The 23,207-nt window shown below is 40.5% G+C and overlaps 1 protein-coding gene across 4 annotated transcripts in view; it reads left to right on the top strand.

Moving 5' to 3' along the window:
* Positions 1–23,207, top strand: part of Chchd3 (coiled-coil-helix-coiled-coil-helix domain containing 3) — a 256,512-nt gene that overhangs the window by 155,131 nt on the left and 78,174 nt on the right. For 2 of the 4 annotated variants that reach the window (XM_039107283.2, NM_001106588.1), the window contains one exon: positions 2,193–2,276. The exons of 1 other annotated variant lie outside the window; for it this stretch is intronic. In XM_039107283.2, the coding sequence (XP_038963211.1) occupies positions 2,193–2,276 (84 nt within the window). Of the gene's footprint in view, positions 1–1,185; positions 1,201–2,192; positions 2,277–23,207 lie in introns of all 4 variants that reach the window. One more of the 4 variants, XM_017592525.3, reaches the window with a different exon arrangement.

Raw genomic sequence — 23,207 nt, 5'->3', positions numbered from 1 at the left:
TGACATCCAAATAAGTGTTGTATGCATTTAAATGTACTTGGTTTACATTTGCTACTGCAATTTTTATAGTGAGTTGCAGTTTTGATTCTCAGCTTCCAATTTTGATAAATATGTATAATATATACCACTCCCACACATAAAAAGCCATTGATATCTCAAAAACGCCTTCATTTTGGCTCTGCTACAAAATATGTTTATTACTAATTATGAAAAATAAAATAAAATAAATCATTCCTAAAACTACTTCCATGTTTCAATTTGTTTGGACATCTTCTAGCATATCCATTTTTCTTTCTATTTCAAAATTGGTTAAAATATACCTGTTATTAATAGTCCTTTCCTCTCTCTCTTTAGTGTCTGTATTATTTTCTAGTGTCTATACTACTTAGGTATTGGATTGATTTGGTTTTTCCTTCATGGCCCCTAGCAGCCTTGTGGTGAGTGTGTTCTCTTGCTGCTGGAATTGCTAAGGAAGTCCTGCAAATAGAGGAGTTTTGCGTTTTTCTGGCTCTGCGCAACTTTAAGACTTTGTGTTGTCAAATTAATGCTAAAAATTGTTAGACCATTTATATATTCTGACAAATGATATAGATGAAAACACTCCTGTATTCTTACCAATCTTCATTATTATAATTTTGCATTTCGTCAGCTTGGCAGATGAATATTACAATAATTTTTAGTCAGAGTTCTTTGATTATGTAGCTGTGTTGTTTTTCTACCGCTTATTATCTGCAAATAGATATGAGTCACCTTCCAGGTTCTATCACTGCGGCTTTTGTTAGGAGGACTTGGTATTTAAGCTGTGTTGGTAATGTTACTTGTACAGTTCTATCTTAGGATTTTTGTTATTGACCTATTTGGAATAGGCTAATTTGAATGAATCCAGTCATTTTCCATTTTTACTTATTTATATTTTAAGCATTCATATTGAAGTTAATTTGTTCTCTTTAAACAATAATATATTTTTTTCACATAGGATCATTTGTCAAAAATTCTTTCTACATTCATTTTTTTCCTTTTTAATCCGAAAAGCCTAGTTAACTTTTTCCTGTGTTCTACCAAGAGAATATAAATTATTTACGTGCATATGAATGCCTTCTAGATTTATGGGAAAATTACATACATATCTAAATATCTATATTTCTATCTATTGTTAAATATCTGTTTATTTTCAACATGCTGCAGGATATTGAAGACAAAGTAAGTAACAACAGCAAACCCACAATGAGTAAATGGATTGGTACAAACTAAACAGAAACTTGATTGAACAGTTACTCTGGTGTAGAGTGAGCCAGGCTACACATGATCACTTTGCAAAGGAATATGAAACGTACAAAGATGGAAATGCCAAGATACATTGATTTCTTCTAAGTAGCAGTCAAACTCCTATTTAACCTTCACTGAACACAAAAAAATGTTACTATAATAACTTTGTTAGTGTGAGGTAATATTATAAAGAGATTGTTTCTGTTTCAGAAACAAAGATCAGTTTAGCATAATTCAGGATAACAACCATAGTTTTAAAAATGTGTGTTTACATTTTAACTAACCTTTAGACAACCACAAGTAGATATTTTCTTTTGTTTTATGAAAAATTGAATATTATTGCTTTTTTAAAGTTTATAAAGTGATCTTGTAAAATTAATATTATGACTTAATGTCCTAGGTTACTTTATTATTCTTATTATCTTTAAAATTTCAAATAACAAGCAAGGCTGTTTAATGAAGTAGGCTGCAACTTCATGTATAGGGAAATGGAATAAATACATGTAACTTCATACAGGTTGCAGTGATCATTCAAGGGTTCTTGAATATAAGGTTTAGGCGTTTTCAGTTATTTGTTGAGGGTTAGCAAACATGTATCTAAGAATCAGAAGTTTCATTATGCGTATTATTCATAAAATTACTCTTTGAAAGAGAAGTTAAATAAAAGTCTGCTGTATACCGCATTCTGACATTTCTAAAGGGACACAGTAGGACACAGCTGTCACAGTAAGAAAAACACAATACAGTTTCATCTTTACACACAAATGCAGCAATCATCCTCATATTAATGTCTTTCTATGGCAGAGACCTAGTAGACTGCAGTGACTGCCTTTTGGGTGTTTCTGGTACAGTTGCTGCCTGAGTTTTGCCCTGTGGCTGCTGCTTTCGCTTTCTCTCAATATAGCATTCTCCTGTGTCCTTTTTAGGCTCGGCAGCTGGAAGAGAAAGATCGAATGATACGGAAGCAGGATGCGTTCTACAAAGAGCAGCTGTCCAGACTGGAGGAGAGGGTACGGCTCTTTCTTGGCGCTGCTTCTCTTCTCTCACTCTATCTGTTGCTGCCCATATATTTGTTTAAAAACCAACAAATTAGCACTAATGTTCCTTTTCCTAGTTAAGTGAAGTCATAACTAGGCAATTATGTAGTTATAAAGGCAGGGCATTGTCTTTGAGAACTTCATTTTGTGTGGTTGTATTGTTGGTTTGTTGGGTTTTCTGTACCAGAGAAATAATTCCCTCACATAATTCATCTTATATACTGTGTTTTAATCTGCATTGCCCTACATTTTTATACTATAGTATGTTATATTTTAATGCATTCCTGGATAGGGTACTATCATTTGTCTTATTTGGGGTTTTAAATATAGTTTAATCATCGGCTTTCTTTGTTTTTAGAGACAAGTGTCCCTGTCTTGAATTCACTACACATCTAAGGGTGACTTTGAACTTCAGATACTCTTTTGTCCTCTTCCCTACACCTTTGAGTGCTAGGATTCCATGTGTATGCCAACATGCCTACCTGGCTTGAGGATAGGCCGTCAATGAAAACTCCATTTTATTGAATTACAGCTTACAATTTAATGTCACCTCCAGGAGTAGGAACATAGCTTTCTATATGTCATACTTAGAGGAGAGGTTTAGGAAGAGAGGAGGCATGCCTAGTCAGCGTGGATGTCAACGTGGACCAAGACACACTGGAGGGATCACGACTGGAGGAATAAAAAACAGTGGGTTTAAGAATGGTGTTTGAACATCTTGTCAGAACACCCACCCCCCAGTGAAATCATTTTTTTTTTAGATTAACTTTATGTAGAAACTATGGGATTTCCCTTTGTTTAAGACCCAATGTTTCATTTGTTTAGAATATGACATTTGATCAGAAGTAGGAAAAAGGAAAAATGCACCATTAAATTCACTAGTGTCCACTTATATTGCATACGTCACAGGGCTCAACACAGCTTGAATAGAATGATCATGTGTTCTGAAGATAACCGTTTATATACCTAATGTAGGTTCTGGATATATATATGTATATAAACTAAACATCTAGTTTCATGGAACTTAAAGTTAGTAAAAAGTCAGTTATACATAGTGTGTTGTGGTTTGCCCTGAAGTTACTGTATTTTGATGCTAATTCCACTGCCCCAAGGACAGCTGCCTGGTCTTGTACTCAGGACTCAGGTGAGGGTGATTTGTAAAGTACAGGTGAGGGGCAGGTACAGGATAGAAGGAGGCCTGTCATTGGAGGAGAAGGAAGGATGGGTGGGAGAGAAGTTTGAAGGAAGAGGAGGAGACTAAGGGAGAGAGGAAGAGAGGAGGGAGCGAGAGGCAGAGAAGCCGTGGCAGGACAAGATGGCAGGTTATGTTAAGATTCTGCTCTGTGTATTTACAGGTTGTTATTAATGTTCTCAAGGGATGGCTAGTACCGGGCTTTGTATGTTTAAGTGGGCAATTATATCTTACCAATTGGATCTAAGATTATTGTGTTGTGTGTTCTTTTATGTGAGGGTTTGAGTGTAGGAAAGTGTACAGCTGGGCTGTGTTTCCGCCAAGATATCTAGCAGATATCTTGGGGCACCGAGGTGCGGACCTAGCGGGGTAAAAGACCATTAATACTTCTTTTATTATTATATTTTTACAACAACAATAGTGTATGGCAGCATAGATAATATCTGAAACAGTAGGGAATAGGGGCTCCCATGGCCAAGGTGTAAACCTAGCATTGGATGGAGAAGAAAGATCTGAATATTGAGATAGCAAGGAATAGGTCTTTAGTCATAGGGAAGCAATTCAATATCACTCCTAAGATAGGGGTGTACTGGGCACGTATGGGTAGCAGAGTAGCCTGGTGGTACAGTCAGCAAACAGGTGACTATCTTGGGCAAGAGTTCAAGCAAGGGAGGCTCGGCAAAAGATTAATGTAGCAGTGGCATGACAAACAGGGAATAGTGACACGAATCAGGAAGCCCAGTCTTGGGAGATGGATCCAGGAGGATCAAGAGTTCAGCATTATCCTCAGCTACTGAGCAATCTTGATTACAATGGGATGCGTGGTTGTTGGAGATAAAGGAAGGGAGTTGGATGGCCATGACTATAGTAGGGTGCTAGCAGTGGAGCTGCAAACTTTCTGGTTATGCATGTCAAAGGGAGAGACCAGATTTGATGATGGTTTTGAAAGCGAATAAAACAAAGGCTCAGACATAATCTACGTCTGGTCTTAAAACTAGGAGGACAGATTATTCAGGTATTAAGAAAGATATGGGTGGTAGAGTATAGAAAGGGTTTGGTTTGTGGATTATTTGTCAAATAGACCTGATATGGAATGGTTTAGAGAAGAAATCAGTGATGATGTTCCCACAGTAGTTCTCGCATGGGCCTATTCTGTCTTAGCTCTCCCTCTGTAATGTGGAAATAAAAGGGACTGTATACAGAAGAAAGGATAAATTTTACATAATTTTCACATCTTAAAAATAGAAAAAAATAGACATTTGCATGTAGAAAGGCCATTCTTAGGATTTTCTCAGTCAACAGGTGAGCCTGGAGTGGTGACGTGAAGGTCAGGCTACAGAAGTGCCACTTAGAGACCCTGGTGTCATTCATCATCCTTCACAGGCTCTGCAATGAAACTCTTTACCATCTCACTTCCTTCTAGTTAGGAGGAAGTAACCTTTGTATTACTGGCTTGTTAGAATAACCCAGATCAAGAATCTAAATAGTGCTCGAGTAGCATGCATAACACCCCTTGTTCAACCCCTAAATACCTCTGCCAAAATAAAAGATGACAAGAAAATTCATAAGAATTTGTCAAATTGAGGTGTTTTCATCACAGGACATATTTTTTTCATTGTGCATGCGATTCTAATTACTGTAAACTCTAATGTCAGTCAACCTCCTCGTGGCTTCTCCCAGTTCTATAAACCCCAGTTTTGTTGATATTTCTAGAGAACCTGTGTCATTCTGTCTAGATGCATTTCATCTATGATTTTCTGTCATTTTGTCAGTCAGGCATTCTGTAAAGCCTGTGAAGGCATTTTTTTTGCATATTGTTGGTGGTTGTAAAGGCACTCTGTATAGGCATTTCTATTAGGGCTTCTGAACATACTTGGCATTAAAGCATATAAAAGTGCAGAACTGGATGGTGGTTAGTATAGGAGAACATGATAGAATGTTTTCAGTGCAGTCCAGGTTGCTGTGGATTAAGAGTGGATTTGAACCCACTGTTCTTTAATCACATGAAATGGTACCTCCAAGTCAGTACTCGGTTACCAGTAAAGAACGTGACCTCAGCAAGTCCTGTGAGGATCTGGGCATGGGTGTTGTGTGTAAGGCCCTGGGTTTTCGTCGACCACCACAAGTTTTCGGATGCCCCAAAGTGTCCTTGTGGCAGACTCGGCACAGTCAGCATGTATGTTCCACCTTTGTATGATTCCTTATTCACTCCTTTAACTATCCATTTTGAGGCAAAGGTAGCAGTTAAGAGCTAGCCAATTTGAGTATGTGCAGCACATTCTCTTCTGCAGCACTGCCCATTTGCTACTTGGTTTTATCTGTAACTCTTTATCCCTTAGTGAGTCAAGGCCTCTCCTCCCAGGTGCTCACATTAGCGTGTCCACCAGGGGTCTGAGATACTCGCTACTGTGGGAGGCTTAGTAAGTGCAGTTTTCCCAGACCAAAGTTTCATTGTTTGGGGAAGCAGTTTTCCAAATAATAGCTATTGAAGCTTTCACAGGTCCTCATTGCCAGTAGTCAGAGGTCAGACTGTCCAGTTAGTGTTGGGATAGAAGAGACCATAAACTCTTAACTCTTGAGAGTGTTAAAAACCTCAAGTGTAAGTTTGTGGCCCAAAGGGAGCTGGATGAGTGTGACTCTTGCTTAAGAAACCAGAGGAATATTAACTCCTGGCTGATAGTTTGCCCAGAGGAAGCCCAGAGCAGTCTCTAGGGAAGACTGCCCAGTATTCTCACAGAACTGGCTCAAGTCCCTTGGGCAGTTTTTTCTGCTTTCACAATTTTATTGTATAATTAGTTGACAGATCTATACTGCTTCACACCTCTCCATGATAACTATACCTTGTATAATAATTGTGATCGAATATGTGTGTTGATAGACACATACTGTACTTTGTCTCATTTTACCCTCACAGGTAGCCGTATGAGGCTGCCCACTCTGAACTTCCTGCAGCTGAAAGCAGCTTGCCCCAAGAGCACAGAGCCAGGTTATTATCAGTAGACCTGGCTGCGAGTCAGCTGCCCCAACAGTGCCTGGGGCCAGCACACTGCTGAGTTTAAAGTGTATGAGCTCACGCTTAAGTTGTTAAGTCTGTCTGAGTACAGTATTCATTCTTTGGGTGCTAAAGTTACAACCTTTGACTTCTAGTACAAGTCTTGGCAATCAGATCTTATCATTTAATGATTGCCTCATAGACTGAAGTATTGAATTAAACACTCAAGAATGTGTCATTTCCTTCTCAGGATTTGGCACTTTCAAAAAACTTTGACAGTCAGACAGACAGAGACAGACAGACAGACCGACAGAAAGAAAGAAAGGAAGAAAGAAAGAAAGAAAAAAGAAAGAAAGAAGTATTTCTGTTTCTAGAACCTGCAGTATGATGCAGTCCCCAGGGTTTCTTCGCAGTCTGCATTTGGGGCTTTCCCATTCGGGTAAGGGCTCTGTAGCCATTTGAGCGGTTTGACACCCTTGAGGTGCCTGTGCACCTTTACTCTTGTAAGACTGTCAGATCCACCTCCTGGAATGAAACAGACTTTTTTTTTACTAAACAGTTCTTCTAGTTGATAATTTGAATGGATTGTTGACACATTCTTAAGGAAAGTCTATCTTTTGCTGGGAGTTTATTAGTTCTGAGGTTAAGTTGTCACCGATTGGAGAACACAAAGGTTCTCGTATCTAGAGTCCTTCCAGAATGAAGGTTCCTGTGTCCGTAGGACATCTTGAAAACTTAATCCCGTTGAGGGTTCCAGTGTCATGCATGTATAACTTTAATTCTTTTTTTTTTTAATTAACTTGAGTATTTATTATTTACATTTCCAGTGTTATTCCCTTTCCTGGTTTCCGGGCCAACATCCCCCTAACCCCTCCCCCTCCCCTTCTTTATGGGTGTTCCCCTCCCCATCCTCCCCCCATTGCCGTCCTCCCCCCAACAATCACGTTCACTGGGGGTTCAATCTTAGCAGGACCCAGGGCTTCCCCTTCCACTGGTGCTCTTACTAGGATATTCATTGCTACCTATGAGGTCAGAGTCCAGGGTCAGTCCATGTATAGTCTTTAGGTAGTGGCTTAGTCCCTGGAAGCTCTGGTTGCTTGGCATTGTTGTTATACCTTTAATTCTTAAAGTGAAGTTTAATTAAGTCCTTTTGCTGAATCAACCACTTTGTTCTTGGCTCTTTTAAGGATGATGGGGTTTGGCACAGCATGCATGGGAGTTGTAAAAGCCCTGGTGGCCTTAGGAGCTGAGTATGATCAGAGAGCTTAATGAGGTGTAGGCCAAGGACACAGATCAGGCTGGTTGGTGGCACTTATACTTGTAGTTTATAGACTCCGAGGTCTCAGCAGTGATATGCATACACTTTGCAGTGAGCCACCTAGAATTAACACAAAAAGGGAATTGTACGGAATAGGGGGAGAGCAGGGGAAGAGAACAGTGAAAGTAAGTTACCACGAGGAAGTAAAGCATATTACTGGCCTATCAACTGGGGAGAGTTACTAATTAAATGTTGAGGTCATGGTTCCATCAAATTAGAAATGGCCTTTGAAGCCCCTCACTTTCAGTGGATAACCTATCTTCTACAACATTAGAAAGTGTTGGACCCATCTCTGATTAATTGGTGATGGGGTTTAGTCACTGCACTGGCTAGTTTTGTGTGTCAACTTGACACAAGCTGGAGTTATCACAGAAATGGAGCCTCAGTTGTGGAAATGCCCTCATGAGACCCAGCTGTAAGGCATTTTCTCAACTAGTGATCAAGGTGGGAGGACCCAGCCCTTTGTGAGTGGTGCTGTCCCTGGACTGGTGGTCTTGAGTTCTATAAGAGAGCAAGCCGAGCAAACCAGGGGAAGCAAGCCAGTAAGAAATACCCCTCCGTGGCCTCTGCATCAGCTCCTGCTTCCTGACCTGCTTGAGTTCCTGTCCTGACTTCCTTTAGTGATGAACAGCAGCATGGAAGTGTGAGCTGAATAAACCCTTTCCTCCCCAGCTTGCTCCTTGGTCATGATGTGTGTGCAGGGATAGGAACTCTGACTAAGACAGCCACTTTATGACAATTGATATTTTTACCAATGTTACTTTGTGGAAACCTTGGAAGAAGGGGGAAACATAATTGTTAATCTGAGAAATGACAACAGAGTAGGTTATTGTGAGCCTGATATACTGCATATGGGGAGAAACTATTATGTAATTTACTAACAGATGAAGCCTTCCATTGTAAAATATCTCACTAAGTGAAACCAGGGTAGCATGGGCTAAAATCACTAAAATCTGAGATACAAAAATATAAAAATCTTTTTGAAAGGGTGAGATATTAAATTGGCTTGCTGGTCTCAAAACAAACAAACAAACAAACAAACAAACACAGCCCCTCCCTTTGCTGCTTTCCCCACTGAAGCACTTGAGAAGCAGTTGTGAGTGCTTTAGATCGGTGGCTAACTCCCTGTGGCCATGCAGTGAGAGATGTGAGTGCTTTAGATCGGTGGCTAACTCCCTGTGGCCATGCAGTGAGAGATGTGAGTGCTTTAGATCGGTGGCTAACTCCCTGTGGCCATGCAGTGAGAGAGGTGAGTGCTTTAGATTTAGATCGGTGGCTAACTCCCTGTGGCCATGCAGTGAGATGGCAAACTCAGCAGGAGAGTTAGAAGCAGAGTTCTCTTCCAACCAGACCTGCACAGTCAAGCTGGTTTGTACCTGACACCCTGCACAGATACTTTGTTCTTTTGGCACTTGGAAATTTTGCATTCGCTTCATAGTTCTTGTGGTAATCTGGGCTGGTTCCCATGGTTTCTGCAGTTACAGAACGTTGCAGAAACAGATGAAGTTCTCTGCTTCACTCATTTGCACATTGAAGGTGCACCAAGCCACTATCATGATTGTAATGTCATTACGAGTGACAGATCCCAGCCGAGCCACTTGCAGTGTGTTTTATACATTGAGAATTACACTCTCTTAAGTAAAAGCTTTTCTCAAGTAAAGTTTCAAATAAATGCATTTAAATATTAAGTAGGAAATTAACGCAGCCCAATCGCACTATGTCTTTTGTTACTACAGGGGACACAGCTGATTATAACTTAGGTGTGAACGCTGAGCCATTTTGCACTCTGACCTGTTTTCTTAAAGGAAGTTTATTATTACAGTTATTTTGAAAAGTAGCAAACAGTATGAGTTGATGTCACCACTCCCCACTTCTCTTTCTATTTCATTCTCTCAGGGGAAAGTCAATACAGTTTAGTAGATGTGGGGGTCTTATCCTTAATTCATTATTCAACAAATCCTCCAAGTACATTGGCTTTTCTGTTAACCTCTAAAATTTCTAACGGGAAATATGGTTTGAGTAACCTTGAATTGCTTTTTTAATCTGGCTTTAGGGATATAAGACTTAGGTTTTTTTTCCTGGGGTGAGCTTTTAAAGTGTATTCTGTTAAAATGATCTCCTTAACTGGAGCCAGTTCTTCTATGTCTAACTTTAGAGGAAAGATTTGCAAATCATGGGATCAGCACTTAATTTGGGCTCTATTTACCATGTCGGCTGTCAAGAAGCATTAACCTTAAGGTAAGATGAGAACACGGAGTACAAAGCTGTAAGCTGAAGGCACGCAGTACACCAGGTATTAAATAGCATTATCCAGCCTGCTTGCTACAGGAAATAGGATTCCACTATTATGATGTGTCAGGGCTTTCAGTAAAATCAAATTTACAAGACACTAAACTGCCTTCCTCTCTGCTGAGCAGCTTTATTCTGGAATCTTGCTTTCATATTAATCCTGTTGGTAGGAAATCCTTGTAGCAATTGTGCATAGAAATTATAATTTAATGATCTCTTCCTCTTCTCTATTCAGAGATTAGAATGGACCACTGTGCTCTGCAGTGATAGCTGCAGGGCTGTGCGGAAAAGACGATGGAGAGTTCAGCTTTAAAGACCAGTGGCCTCTTTGTGAGCGCATATAATGATCATAGGTGTGAAGGCGCCTACAATATGGGCTACCTACTTTCTCAGGGCTCTGTATTGCCTTTGCCTTTGAAAGACTGTACAGTGAAATAATCTGATTCTGTTTATCACGGTGGTTGTGAGAAATGACATGCCACTTGGATGTGTAAAGATAAGGTTAAAAAAATGCCTTGTGAAATTTGATGGGAAATTCCAGTTGGAAGATTCTATACAATTTGTGGAGGCGCAGCAAGCATTTATAGTTGAAAAGAATACCACTTTTCTTCTCACTGGAATTATATTTGGGGGAGGAAGTGGAGGGTTATTGTCTGTATTGCAGCAAGGATGCCATCCTGTTTCTTTTAAATGAAGTTGCAAAATGGGCTAAATATCTGAATTTTAAATATTTTTTAAAATATCAAAATTTAAAATTAGTGATTGTTTTGCTTCTTGATATCTTATTTATAAATTTCACATGTACTCCATTTAAGCAGTCCACCTAATTCTTATTTCCTCACTTTGCTGACTGAAAATTAAAATACAGAAAATTGCAGGGCTTGTGGTAGAAAATGCTCTGCAGTCCCAGTTTTATGTTCAGACCATGAGCCAGCTGTGTCTCTAGAAGGGATTACATTTCAGCACATTAATTTCATTTAGAAAGATACATATGGTCATTAAAATATTTGCAAATAGTATTAGTTCCTGGCATCACCAAAGACGAAATATCCATATCTGAACCTTGCATATAAAGTAAGTTTACACTATACTCTGCATTCAAAGAAGGGAACCCAAATCTAATTTGGCCATCAAGACTGGGGCAGTCTTGTTATAACCTTGCTTATTTTCAATCAGAATTTGGGATGGTAGAGAGAAATCAGTGACATTCGACATTTGTTTAGACCAAATATAGTCAGCTCTAACAGTGAGCCAGGTACCGTACATAGATATGGTGACATACAACCAGTTCAACACGGCCATGGGCATCAGGTATGGGGTTTTTATTGATAGTTGATTTAAGGGGACTGTGCCAGCCCATTGTTTTCTAGAACCAAAATAAAGGCTATTTGGGAGCTTTGTCCTTTAAAGGTCAAAAACTCATGGAATTTTGAGAATTTAATGGATAAAAAAAATCTCCCTAGTTAACTTCGTAGGTAAAGATCTCTTGTCAGATGTACTGGGTTGCCTCCGATGACACTGAAGTCAGAAATTAGGCATTAGATAAATTTTGAAGATTAATGTTATTGTCAGAGAATGGGGTTGGTTCCACAGTGAAATGATTCCAAGAAATGTTGGGTTTAAATGTGACAGATAGATGTATTTGTTTCCCACAAGCACTCAGACACCTTCCAGGATGAAGATGTTGCATGTGATGGTTCATTATCACACTAGAGCCATAGGATCTTTTCTAGAAACATCCATTAATCGACTCTTGTAGGTTAATGGGATCTATGTGCACTGCATAATGCCAATATGGCATTTTGAGACCTTGATTGCATCCTAATTTGTAAAGGCAGAAAAGGATTCCAGTCTTTTGTAGAATCTCTGATCTGAGGACTCCCAAAATTCTAGGATTGCTTCTCTTTGGTCTGTTGCAGAGGGTGCACAGGTGAGAGCAAGGGCCTGGCTGAGCCTGGCTCAAGTGCCTATGGGATCCTTAGCAAAACTCAGGATGTAACTAAGGATATACATCTTGGCAAAACTAAGGTGTATAACATGCTGCTGCTGCTGCTGCTGCTTCCTCCTCCTCTTTTTTCCCTATACAAATGGCTGATTCAAACTTGCATTCTCCCATACTCTCCTAAATGAGAAGTGATGAGTAGTGGGATTTAACCCATGTCAGAATTCAGAATCATGCTGTGAACCCAAGACATGGCCATCTTTCTCTGAACACTTGGATCTGTTCTTTTCTTCTCCTTTCATTGAAAAGGAGGAGGGTAATTATTAATTATTTATTTACGTTTCAAATGTTGTCCCACTTCCTGGTCCTTCCTCCATGAACCCCCCACTCCATTCCCCCTCTCCTTTGCCTTTAAGAGGTTTTAGCACCTATTCTTTATGGATCTCAAGTCACTGGGAGACTTCAGAATTCTGGTTTGTAGGGCTTGCTAGGTTTGGAAGGACGCTGTGATATTTGCTGGCCTAGTAAAGAAAGAATAGATTGCATGTTCAAGCCCAGTAATCACATGCCCTGTACTTTAATTTGCCTCTATTAGAGTTCATAAGTACAGCCCAGGGATCATGGCACAGCACTGTCACTTTATGACCTGTAATGTTTTTGTGAGGTCTCTGAAAGTGGGCACTGTCTGTCTTTAAGACCTATGCTTGGCATTTGTTGAGTAGATAAGCAAAGTTGTACTCAGAAAGTTTTCTTTTTGAAGCGTTCTGGATTTTTGAGTTAGTGTTAGTCTGTACCATCCACTGGGTATCACCACAAAGCATTAGGGCCTGAAATGATTTAACATGATACTATGCTTTGTCCTGGGGGTGGAGAAGAGAAAGGTGCCTCCTTACTACCTTACCAGTCACCTGTTGTCTTTACTGTTGAAACTCAGAGACATTTAAGTTGCCCCAGATTTCCCAGCTGTACAGCAGACCCTTTGTGTCAGACAGCCTCTCTCTCTGGATGAGCGCTGAGGGGACCCACAGTTCTGTGATGCAGACACCCTGCACCCCAAGCTGTTCAGGAAGGTGAACAGAATATCTGTTAGTTTTTCCTTTAGAGCCACTAATGTAAAGTAACAAATTCTCGCTTGGCTAACTGTCCATTTCTACAATCTAAGCACCATGACTTACCTCTTAGTCATACCATCTCTGTACTAAGTCATGATTAGCAGAGTAACCAGTTACAGTGCTACCATACACAAGGCGTAATGATGGGGGATGTCAAAGAGCTGTGGATTGGGTTTATTCTTCTGATAAGGGTGAGACAAAAGAAGGTAGTTCTAAACATACTATGGAGAAAGTAGCCAGAAATAACTTTTAAGCCAAGCTAGTCCAGCTCTGGTCATGGTGATGAGAATCAGTGTGATAGTATCTACTGGGTCCTATCAGAGAGTCATGAAGATGGTGTCAACTGCTGCTGCCTTAGATTGTATGTGCCAGATGCCTGCATTAGGAACTTCCTACAGATTTAAAGAGAGAGATTATAGACAAACGATTAGAATTTCAGGAATGAATATGTCTCAGTAAATATACCCTCCTTCCTCCTTTCTTTCTGTTGGCGCCTTCCTGCCTCTCATATTGTTCAGACTGGCCTTAAACCTGAGATACCCTCCACCCACTGTCTCTGCGTCGTGAGTGTGGGATTGCAGGCATATGCTCTACTTTCTCTTCACATTTGCTTGCCTCACCTTGAGCACCACCTACTACATGCTGAGATGCCTTAAGTGTGGGGTACGTGAAATGACAAGAGGAAACACAGTTTGCCTCCTTCCTTGCTACTTAACAGTAGTAGTTCTAGAGTTTCCTATCGTTTCTACCTTTCCAGAATAGATCATATGACTTGGTTGAGATAGGGAGGGCAAGACTGAGAGGGAACGGTCCTGTGCTTCCTGGGGTGGGAGATCCATATCTTGACATCTGGATGACTGTTCGCTCTGTCATCAAGATGAGTATATAATTAGAACTGCAGTGAGTGTTTCTGTAGTTCAGAAAAAATAACGCTTAGAGGATTGTGGATTATCTGGTCTCTCATAGGATTTGCTTGAAATTGTAGAAATTTGGCAGGCATATCTTGAATTACTTGTTAAAATTCAATAGTGTATAATTAAAGACAGAGACTGACACTTTGCTGTTGGATAGACCAGAAAATTATATTATGCCCCATTTAGACTTGACCCTAAACCCATTTTCCAAAAGATAATGCCATAGAGACAAAAGGACAAGTATTGTAGTTTGGAGGCTAAGCTACATCAAGAACCAATTTATATAGAACTGCCCATTGTTCTGCAGGCATTGAGAGTAATTGTGCAGAAGAGGATTGTGAATGAATATTATGTTAGGAGTGGCCAAATGCAAGCAGTGGTAATGATGACATTCTGGGTTTCAAGCATTGCCAGACAACGAAAAAGACTTCTGTTATTTTAAGCCTCTCCCAACAGGGTTAAAAACCAATATGACCTGGATAAAATGCCAGGGAATTGACACGAAGTTTGCTGCTCTTAGGAACTTCCTCATCTAACACAGAAATTAGCCTGTTTTCAGACTGAGAAATGAACACGTAGAAGCTGGAAAATTGGGTTTGTGCTGCTGGCAAAGGGAATGATGATGGTGTTTGCCCAATCATTGTTACTGCCCCATCAGCTCTGCGCCAGGCAAGTGAATGGTGTGCTTTGTCCATTTAGGCTTTTAGGACTGGCTTGCATGGCAGCCCTCCCAGATACTGCAGAGATGACTTAAAATGATGAATATGCTAGGTATCGTTGTTTAGGCTTCATGCAAACCAAGCAGAGTGTGAATCCCATCAGCTCTGGTTCATCGAGGAGCAGGTGTGCGTCTTTGGGTTGACTGCTGCACAGGGTGAGTGACATTTGCAGTTGAACTCGGCTGATTGGTCTTCTCAGAACAAAAGGCACTCTTGCTTTTTGGTCTACTCTCTGTTTTTTGGATGTCACAATTCCATAAAGCCTTTATTTTCAAGTACTTGTCCCCTGGTATTTCATAATTACATGAGATAGTTAAGAATAATCCTATGTCTTAGAATCTTAGGGACATAAGCTTAGTTTGACGGCAGAGTTCATTGATACTTTGATAACTCTTCCCACAAAGGACCTCAGGGTTAACAAAGTGCACCAAAGATCAGTGGATACAGGGTCCTTCAGGTATTTGTTATTGGAAACATCAGTTTGACCCTTAGATTTCTTCTTGGTACAGCGGCCTTAGTGATGTACTGCCTTGTGCATATGGAAATGAAGCAAAATATTTTATGCATGATATGTACTAAGTGAGGATAAATATCAGCTATCATCATCGGCAGCAGCACCTAAGCCATCGAGAATTATATAGCTATTTGAGGTAGCTTTTGAGTGAAGGGTTTAAAAACAGGATAGGGGATGAGGAGTTGACTGTAAATGGGGGTTGAGCTCTGTTAACATAGTTTCATGAATTTTTCAAAGGTATAAGTTGTTGAGCCTACTATGAAACTAACTATAATAAAATTATAATGTATTGAAGCATATATACATTCTTTGAGGGTTTTTAAAACCCTTTCATGTGCATTTTTTATGTTAAAATGAGATGTCATTCATATCTATTTCCCTTCAAACTTGATAGATTGCCAGTATGCAAGACAGTAACCTGAGAATGTATGGCAGCCTGGGTTTTTTGGTCATCCTCCATCTCTTGAGCAGAGGCTAAGTTGTTTAATGTCAGTCAGTAAACACTTTTCTGGCTAAGAGGTAGGAAATTAACAAGGGAAAAAAATACCCACCCCTTTACTCACACCTTTAAAAACAAAAACAAAAGGGTCAATGTCTCTTTGATGTAGTTAAATTTGAGGTTTACTTGTAAGTTCTGTGATGTTCAGTGTAGTCCTCATCCTGTATTGTTAGTAACAAAGCCCCACAGAGGAAGAAGCTGGGTTCTGCCCGCTGGCTGTGGAGCCTGGGAATGCCAGTGGGGAGGAGGCTGTTCACTGGAGGAAATGCTGCATGCATGGCCTTCCAGTGATGCTCGAGCTCAGCCACTGGTGATGCCGTTTTCTAATATCCCCGCAGCGGCTTCTGATTTAAGGAATTGGCACAGAGCAAGGACTTTGTTAATGATGTTTGAGTTAGCCTTGCAGGTGTTTTATTTTGTTTTGTTTTTTTTAACACGAGGACATTGTTGTGTCTGAAAAATAAACAGGTAGGAAGGAGTTTATATTTTCCTTTCTATCTGACGTCCTCAAGTGCAGTTTTAGGACAAGAAAGCACGGGTGTGGCTGAGTCCTCCCTGACATGCCAGGATAGGCCCAGAGTGCTTCTCCTGATAGTAGCTGCTTCCTCAGGTTACTTTGCTTCAGTGAGAATGTTCCTGATTAAAAGATCCTTCTTTGGAAAAATAAGACATGTATTTTGGGCTTATCCCTAGGAGGCAGTGAACATTCTAAGCCTAAAGTTCAGGAGAATGACAATGGGATGTTGATGCTGTAAATTGAATCCATGCAGAAAAATGTTGTAGACCAGATGCAGTGCTGACGTGTCTCGTCGTTTTACATTATTTGTGCAAGAGTCTATTAAAATGCTCACCAAAGAGCAAAATCACCAATTTTCTTTTTATTATTTGAACTAAGGACCTCAAATTCTGATGACAAGCTCAGGAAAACAAAACAAAGGGAAAAAAATGCACAAAAGACATTGTCGCCTTTCTTAAGAATATTCCTTTAACAAAATAAAATTCTGCAAAAGGCATTGTGAGCTTAGAGAATTACTATTAAACTCAAATGAGGAGGGGCTGAAGAGATGACTCAGCTGAGCAGTTAGGAGCATTAGCTGCTGTTACGGAGCACACAGGTTCAGTTCCCAGCATGCACGGCATGGTCCACAACCACCTGTAACTCCAGTTCTGGGAACCAGTGCCCTCTACTGTCCTTCTCAGATACAGTGCATGCATGGTGCACATGTGCACATGCAGACAAATTGAGAGAAAGAAAAAGAATTTAATGATGGAGTATTCCAGTCTGGAAAACAAACACTTTGTACTATGGTCATGTAAATATTAAATATTTCTGCACAAACCTTTTGCAGCTTTTACATGAACTCTGAGTTCATTTTTATAATTTCCTCACAGTGTCCTGTTGATAACTATTCTCGAATGGGGAAAACATATCAGATCTGGATTAGAGCTCTGCGCTCCCCTTCATTTCTGTAGACTTTGTGCGTTTAATCGCATGACACAAGTGTGCTGCAGGATACACTTGTTACATTGGAGTAAGAGATTAAAGCTAGTTTCTCAGTGTGAGTGAAGGTCTTTTTTATTATATGGTGGAGTCAGGACAGAGATGTACGTAACCATTTGAAATTGTTTTCATACTTTCCTGTAGTACAAAATGTGGTAAAATCCTCCCTAAACCCAGCTCCTGGAAGAATCACAGCACAGTTAAAACTTACTATAGCACATTTTATATGGCATATCTTCTGGATTCCCCATTATCCGAAGAACATGATTTGTCTTTTTGAGACAATTACTTTTAAAAAGTTTATCCACACAGCAAAGCAGCAGGGTTTTGTCAGTAGTCTTTCTGCCTTATACTTATCATTAATTCACCTCAAAATTGGAAACTGTGTGTTCATGGTATTTTGAAAATTAATGAGATGGTGGCTTCATTAAATATTTGGTATTAGTAGCTGTTTTTAAGTAAGTGGGAGAGAGCTGCTCTCTCGTGTCTCCTTTCAAGTAACAAAATAAATATCACAGACTGTCCCTTCTTAAACCAATGTTCTGTTTTGCTCCATAAACTTCTTTGATTCCAGGATCACATATTCTCTAACTTCTTGATCTCATTCAAGATTACTTTCAGATAATTTGCTTGGCATTTTTCTAGTCTTTAGAAGAAATCGTTGCTTTAACAGTATTTGAATTGATTTTTTTTAATTAATCTATAATACTGTTGTTGCTAACAATTTAGGACATTTGTCAATGTGGGGTGTTTTTGTTTTATTTAGTTTTGTTGTTTTTCACTTTGCTTTTTCTCCAGGAGCTAGCTGTTCAGTAGGCCCATTCTATTCATTTTATAGATTTTTTTTTTTTTTTTATAACTACCAAAGCAGCAGGGTCTGTTTTAGACTCTGGGAATAGAACAAAGAGACACAAAGTTCTCTTTCCGTAGAGTTGGCAAAAGGTTAATCCAAAGATAGTGAGTGCACAACGTACAAATTTTATGTTATTAAAAATAAGTTATTAGTGAAATGTGTGTTGGGCTATGCTGGTTAGTCAGGGACCGAATAAGTGGGCTAACACCTGTTAAGAGGCTTCCTGGGTCTGCATCTCCGGCTGCCTCGTTCCTTTACACTCCTTTACGTTGTTCTGTGGCATTTGTTGTGTATGTCTTCCCACTCTGCAGAGAGTGCCAGGTATGCTTTTCAAGTGCACTAGCTGGCTGCCAAGCCCGGCAGACGGTGCTTATTCTGGCCTGCATTTTGTTAGCAGATCACTTCTATGTGGAGTTCAACCGCTGCTCGCATTTCAAGACTGATTCTAACCCCTTCTCTTCTAGAGGAATAGTAAATAAGCCCAGTGAGTCTGGTTAAATGATATTGAAGGGTTTTTTTCCTTTCCTTTTTTTTTTTTTTTAAACTCCTTATCAAGTAAAAATGCACCATGCTTTTCCCTATGTCTTTCCTCAAACCCAAATCAACATTGATAATCCTTCCTCACTATTTGAAATAAGGAATAACATTTGTTGTGAGCTTACCATTTGCCAGTACTGCAGTACTGTGGTATTTCACATAACCTTTCCAACTGCCCAGGGCTGCTATTCTCATTTCATAGATAAATGGAATGAGGCAGGGGAATGCTGTGTACTGAGTAGGTCCTGAAGATAGTAAGTTGCAGAGCCAGGATCTGAAACCTTAGACCAGGCCCATATTCTGATCCTTTAAAATGTTCAGGCTTAAGGAAAACTTGTTAAAGGGGGTTGTATTAGACACAAAAGGAGATGTGGAAAATCTTTGATTTCATGTTCCCATGAAAGCTCAATAGCCTGTGAATTAGGAAAGACATAATGTGATATACTGCCCTTGAGAAGCCAGCCTGGCACTTTCCGCAGGGAGTATGAGAGTAGCGAATAACTGGAGGTGAGTCGGGGCCGGGGAAGTCTCTTCGCAGGTGGACTTTTTACTGATGACTCTTACTAGTTTTCTTCTAAGTAGGTGTGCCTCTAAGAGGGTCCACAGATAAGAAGGGCCAGTGTGTGGCTCTAGATGGAGCAGGTCTGTTTGAGACTTAGGCAAATGGTTGAAGGTTGAAGTTGGTAACTGAGTCTGGGAGAGTACGAATAACAGACCTGCTTTTTGGATTGGTAATGATTATTTGCCCATAAATTAGAAGTTGTATTATTCTCACTTTAAATTTGGAGTTTCTAGAATAGCTAGCTGATGGTGCCCATGAAATTGTTGGGTTCTTGTCTAGTCAGGTCTATAAAACCACAGAAGAGTTTACAGCCGTCCACTGCAACAATTCTCTTAGAGACAAATACACCTCCCCTGTCCCCCCCCTTCTCCTCCGCCCACCCAAAAAAGGCGAACCTTAAGCCGAGAGCTGAAGCTGGTGAGTCTTTTGGGGTGGAACACTAGTCCAGCAGAGGTTCCATTGTGGTGAAGGGTATGTGAATGGGGGAGGTGGGAGCAGAAGGTGTTAGCAGTGTCTTCTACGAGCAAAGTCACTACATAACTGAATTAAATCATTGGCCTTGTTCACCCTATGAATTCATTTAAGTTTAATTTGTAGACAATAAAAATACATCTTCACCTTTAGGATTACTGTGCTTAAAAAAAATCATTTATTGACTTGCCAACCAAGTGTTCGGGGGTTAACCTCTTCTCTATTCCCCACTCCCACACCTTTTATAAAAATTGAAAAATGTGTGTAAAAGGACATCTCATAGTATTCTAATTAATAAAATTATTTTATTCTAAACATCATAGACAAAAATTTTGAAAGGAAGGAAGGAAGAAAGAAAGGAAGGAAGGAAGGAAGGAAGGAAGGAAGGAAGGAAGGAAGAAAAGTGAAAAGTTGTCTGCCTTGATTTCCTCATTGTGAGACTCGGGACCATGGTGCCAGCACAGCAGCATAGGAAATGGGTGTAGTCGCTGGATGTGTAGGCCTCGTACTCAGGAGAGTGAGACCTACCTGCCTGGGCTGCTTAGAGAATTTCAGCTGTGGCATGTATACAATGGCCTCAGATAGATTAGATGAACGGGTGTGTGGATAGATGGGTGGGTGGATAGATTGATAGATTAAATGGATAGGTAGTTCTCACTGTAGTGCCTGATCCCTGATCTGTCATCAGTGGATCTGAAATATTATTAGTGAAACAGCGAGCACTCTGGGTAATTTTACATTAGTGGAGAGCAGGTCATAAAGAATGGATCTTTTTGCTTTCCTTTTCCTGCAGTGCTTTACAGAAGGTAAAGTGAATTATCAAATAAGGGTGTTTTCAGAAACATTTCTACTTGGATAAAATAAGTGTGGGAAGTAAATTGAACAGTCTTAGCCTCCTGTGTTACAGAATGGAATCTGTAGGAACTGTGAACCTGTGAACTACCCCCAAAGAACACATGTTGCTTTTTATCCTGGCTAGTTCTGTGAAAGATAATATAAGTCAGTGGTACCTTAGCATCTGAATCATTTTGATTCACAGGGTGGGCGGGGCTATCCTCTAGCTTTCTTTTGGCAGGTATTGAGAACAGAGCATGGATTAATCTTGGGGATGTTTTCCTGCAGTTTCCCAGCCTGCTGAGCTACTGCTGCCTGTGTGCAGGCATCATGTACGCTGTGGCATCACTCTGTGCAGTCTGCTGATGAGAATGAAGGCCTCTGTGATGATGGAGGGCTCTGGGCTAGGGAACCATGGACTCCAGGTGTACTTGAGCTTTTTGGCATTGGTGACTGGCTATCAGTACACAAGACAGACAGCTTGATACCCAACACACCACACGTTCTCTCAGGTCAGATGTAAGGCTGTTTGGGAAAATGAATAAATGAAGGTTGGGTGAACTGAATGAACACATGTGGAAAGATGCTACTAAAGAGGCCGATTTATTATTAGCACTTAAACTCTTACTCTCACAATGATTTGCTGAGAGAAGGAGAGTTTATTAAGCACAATTGTATCAGGAAGAATGGACTTTGTTGTTTGTTTCTTTAGAAAGAATCTCTGAGTAGGCTAGGTTGCCCTTGAATATTGGAACTTCCGGAAAGCTGGGATTGCAAGTTTGCACCACCACTGCCAGCTCAGGTTTAAGGCTGGACTTTTCTTGAGAGTAAAAAGTTAGAAGTTGAGTTTGCCTGGCACAGAGGGGTTACTCGTGCTTTGTTGACCTGAGGACTAACCCCAGAAAGTTAGGGTGATAGTAAAGGATTGGGTGACCAGGCCAGGGCTGGAATAGGCCAGCTGCAGCAGGCTTGCAGTCATGTTAACAGCCTCGGCAGAGTACACCACTGAATCATTGTATCTGAGTTTTGTCAAAAATGAAGGATGGAAAATTAAATTCAAGGGAAAGGAAGCCATAGGGAAGGAGGGAAAGGCAATGGAGGGGAAAATGACAGGTAAAGAAAGCCGGTCAGAACAGTGTGTGCTGCCCACTGGAGACCACACACACACACACACACACACACACACACACACACACACACACACATCCCTGTCCTGCCCATGGGAAAGCACGGCATCAAAAGGCAGTGACATATTTTGGTGACTGTGGGGCCACTTAGACTATGTTGGGCTTCTACATTTATTTCCTTTCCTTGGACTCCAAGTCCTTCAACAGTGTGCATACTTGAGACCCAAAGGAGTTAGATAGCTTGCCTTGGTCAACCAGTTACTCCATGTTTACGAAGTGAACCCCCATCAAGCCTCTCTTGGAAATATGCTTGCCTTCTCATGACTATTAAAGCAAATGTGATTTCTATAGAAGGACTCAGTGACATACAGGTTTCTTATGACTTAAAATTCAGTCTAGATTCAGTTTCATAGGTTTGCTGAGACAGCTCTCTCTCTCTCTCTCTCTCTCTCTCTCTCTCTCTCTCTCTCTCTCTGTGTGTGTGTGTGTGTGTGTGTGTGTGTGTACCTGTCTGCAAGCATGCCTGTCTCTCCTGCTTCCTTTTCTTTTTCTCTCACCATGGATATGTTCGAGCATCATGAGGTATTTTTCATCTAAAGCAGCCATTAGCATTGCTTCTGAGAGTTTACAGTATGGTGTGTAAGCTTCATGTTTGAGTGCTTGTCTGTCGTCTGATAGCCACAGTGTAGTTACATGTGAAGTGGTAGTTTGTCAGCTGATAGCCACAGTGTAGTTACATGTGAAGTGGTAGTTTGTCAGCTGATAGCCACAGTGTAGTTACGTGTGAGGTGGTAGTTTGTCAACTGATAGCCACAGTGTAGTTACATGTGAGGTGGTAGTTTGGTGAAATTACATTGCACCTCCTCACTGAACCAAAGCTTAAGCAAGCATCTTGTTGCAGGGACCCTCATTTTCCTGCTGTCAAACTGACTGATACTTTAATTTTTCTGCCCTGTAGAAAACTTCAGTCTCTTATCCAATAGATAAATGAGTGAACCCCCAGGAAATGCAGCAGAATGTTTCTGTTTGCCAATGCAATAAATGCAGAAGCTAATAAATGTCTCCTTCCATCAGGAGGAGGCGTGTAATGAGTAAATGATGAGAAAAAGAATTCGGGGAAACAAATGACCAATTCACTCTAAGATGACAAACAATTTCTTAATAAGTTGGCCTCTAGTTGGAAGGGGCTTTCACCAGGCAAGAATGCCTGTTGAAACTCGGCCTAGCAGGGAGCCATTTCCGTCTCCCTGCTGGGCACATGTGGGTCACACTGAGCGACAAACTGAGATTCATGTGCAGCCTCATTATTGTACACTTTTTTTTTTTTTTTTTTTGCTCTGTGGCTTCTGCAAATGTGTGCTAGCAAAAGAAATCATTTTAGGACCTAATTCACACCGTTTACCCCAGGTTCCATTCATATCCTTTTTAATAAAGGCTGTATTTCAAAAGTACAGATCAAGTCTCTTTCCGGAGAGATATGTTCATGCCACCGGTTTTCACAAGGACCCCTTCCCTGCGGGGCCTGTGA

The sequence above is a fragment of the Rattus norvegicus genome, chromosome 4 (genome assembly GCF_036323735.1).
Source record: "Rattus norvegicus strain BN/NHsdMcwi chromosome 4, GRCr8, whole genome shotgun sequence".
NCBI classification, from domain to species: domain Eukaryota; kingdom Metazoa; phylum Chordata; class Mammalia; order Rodentia; family Muridae; genus Rattus; species Rattus norvegicus.
The sequence above is the reverse complement of the archived record's forward strand: the minus strand, read 5'-3'. Positions and strand labels throughout refer to the sequence as shown.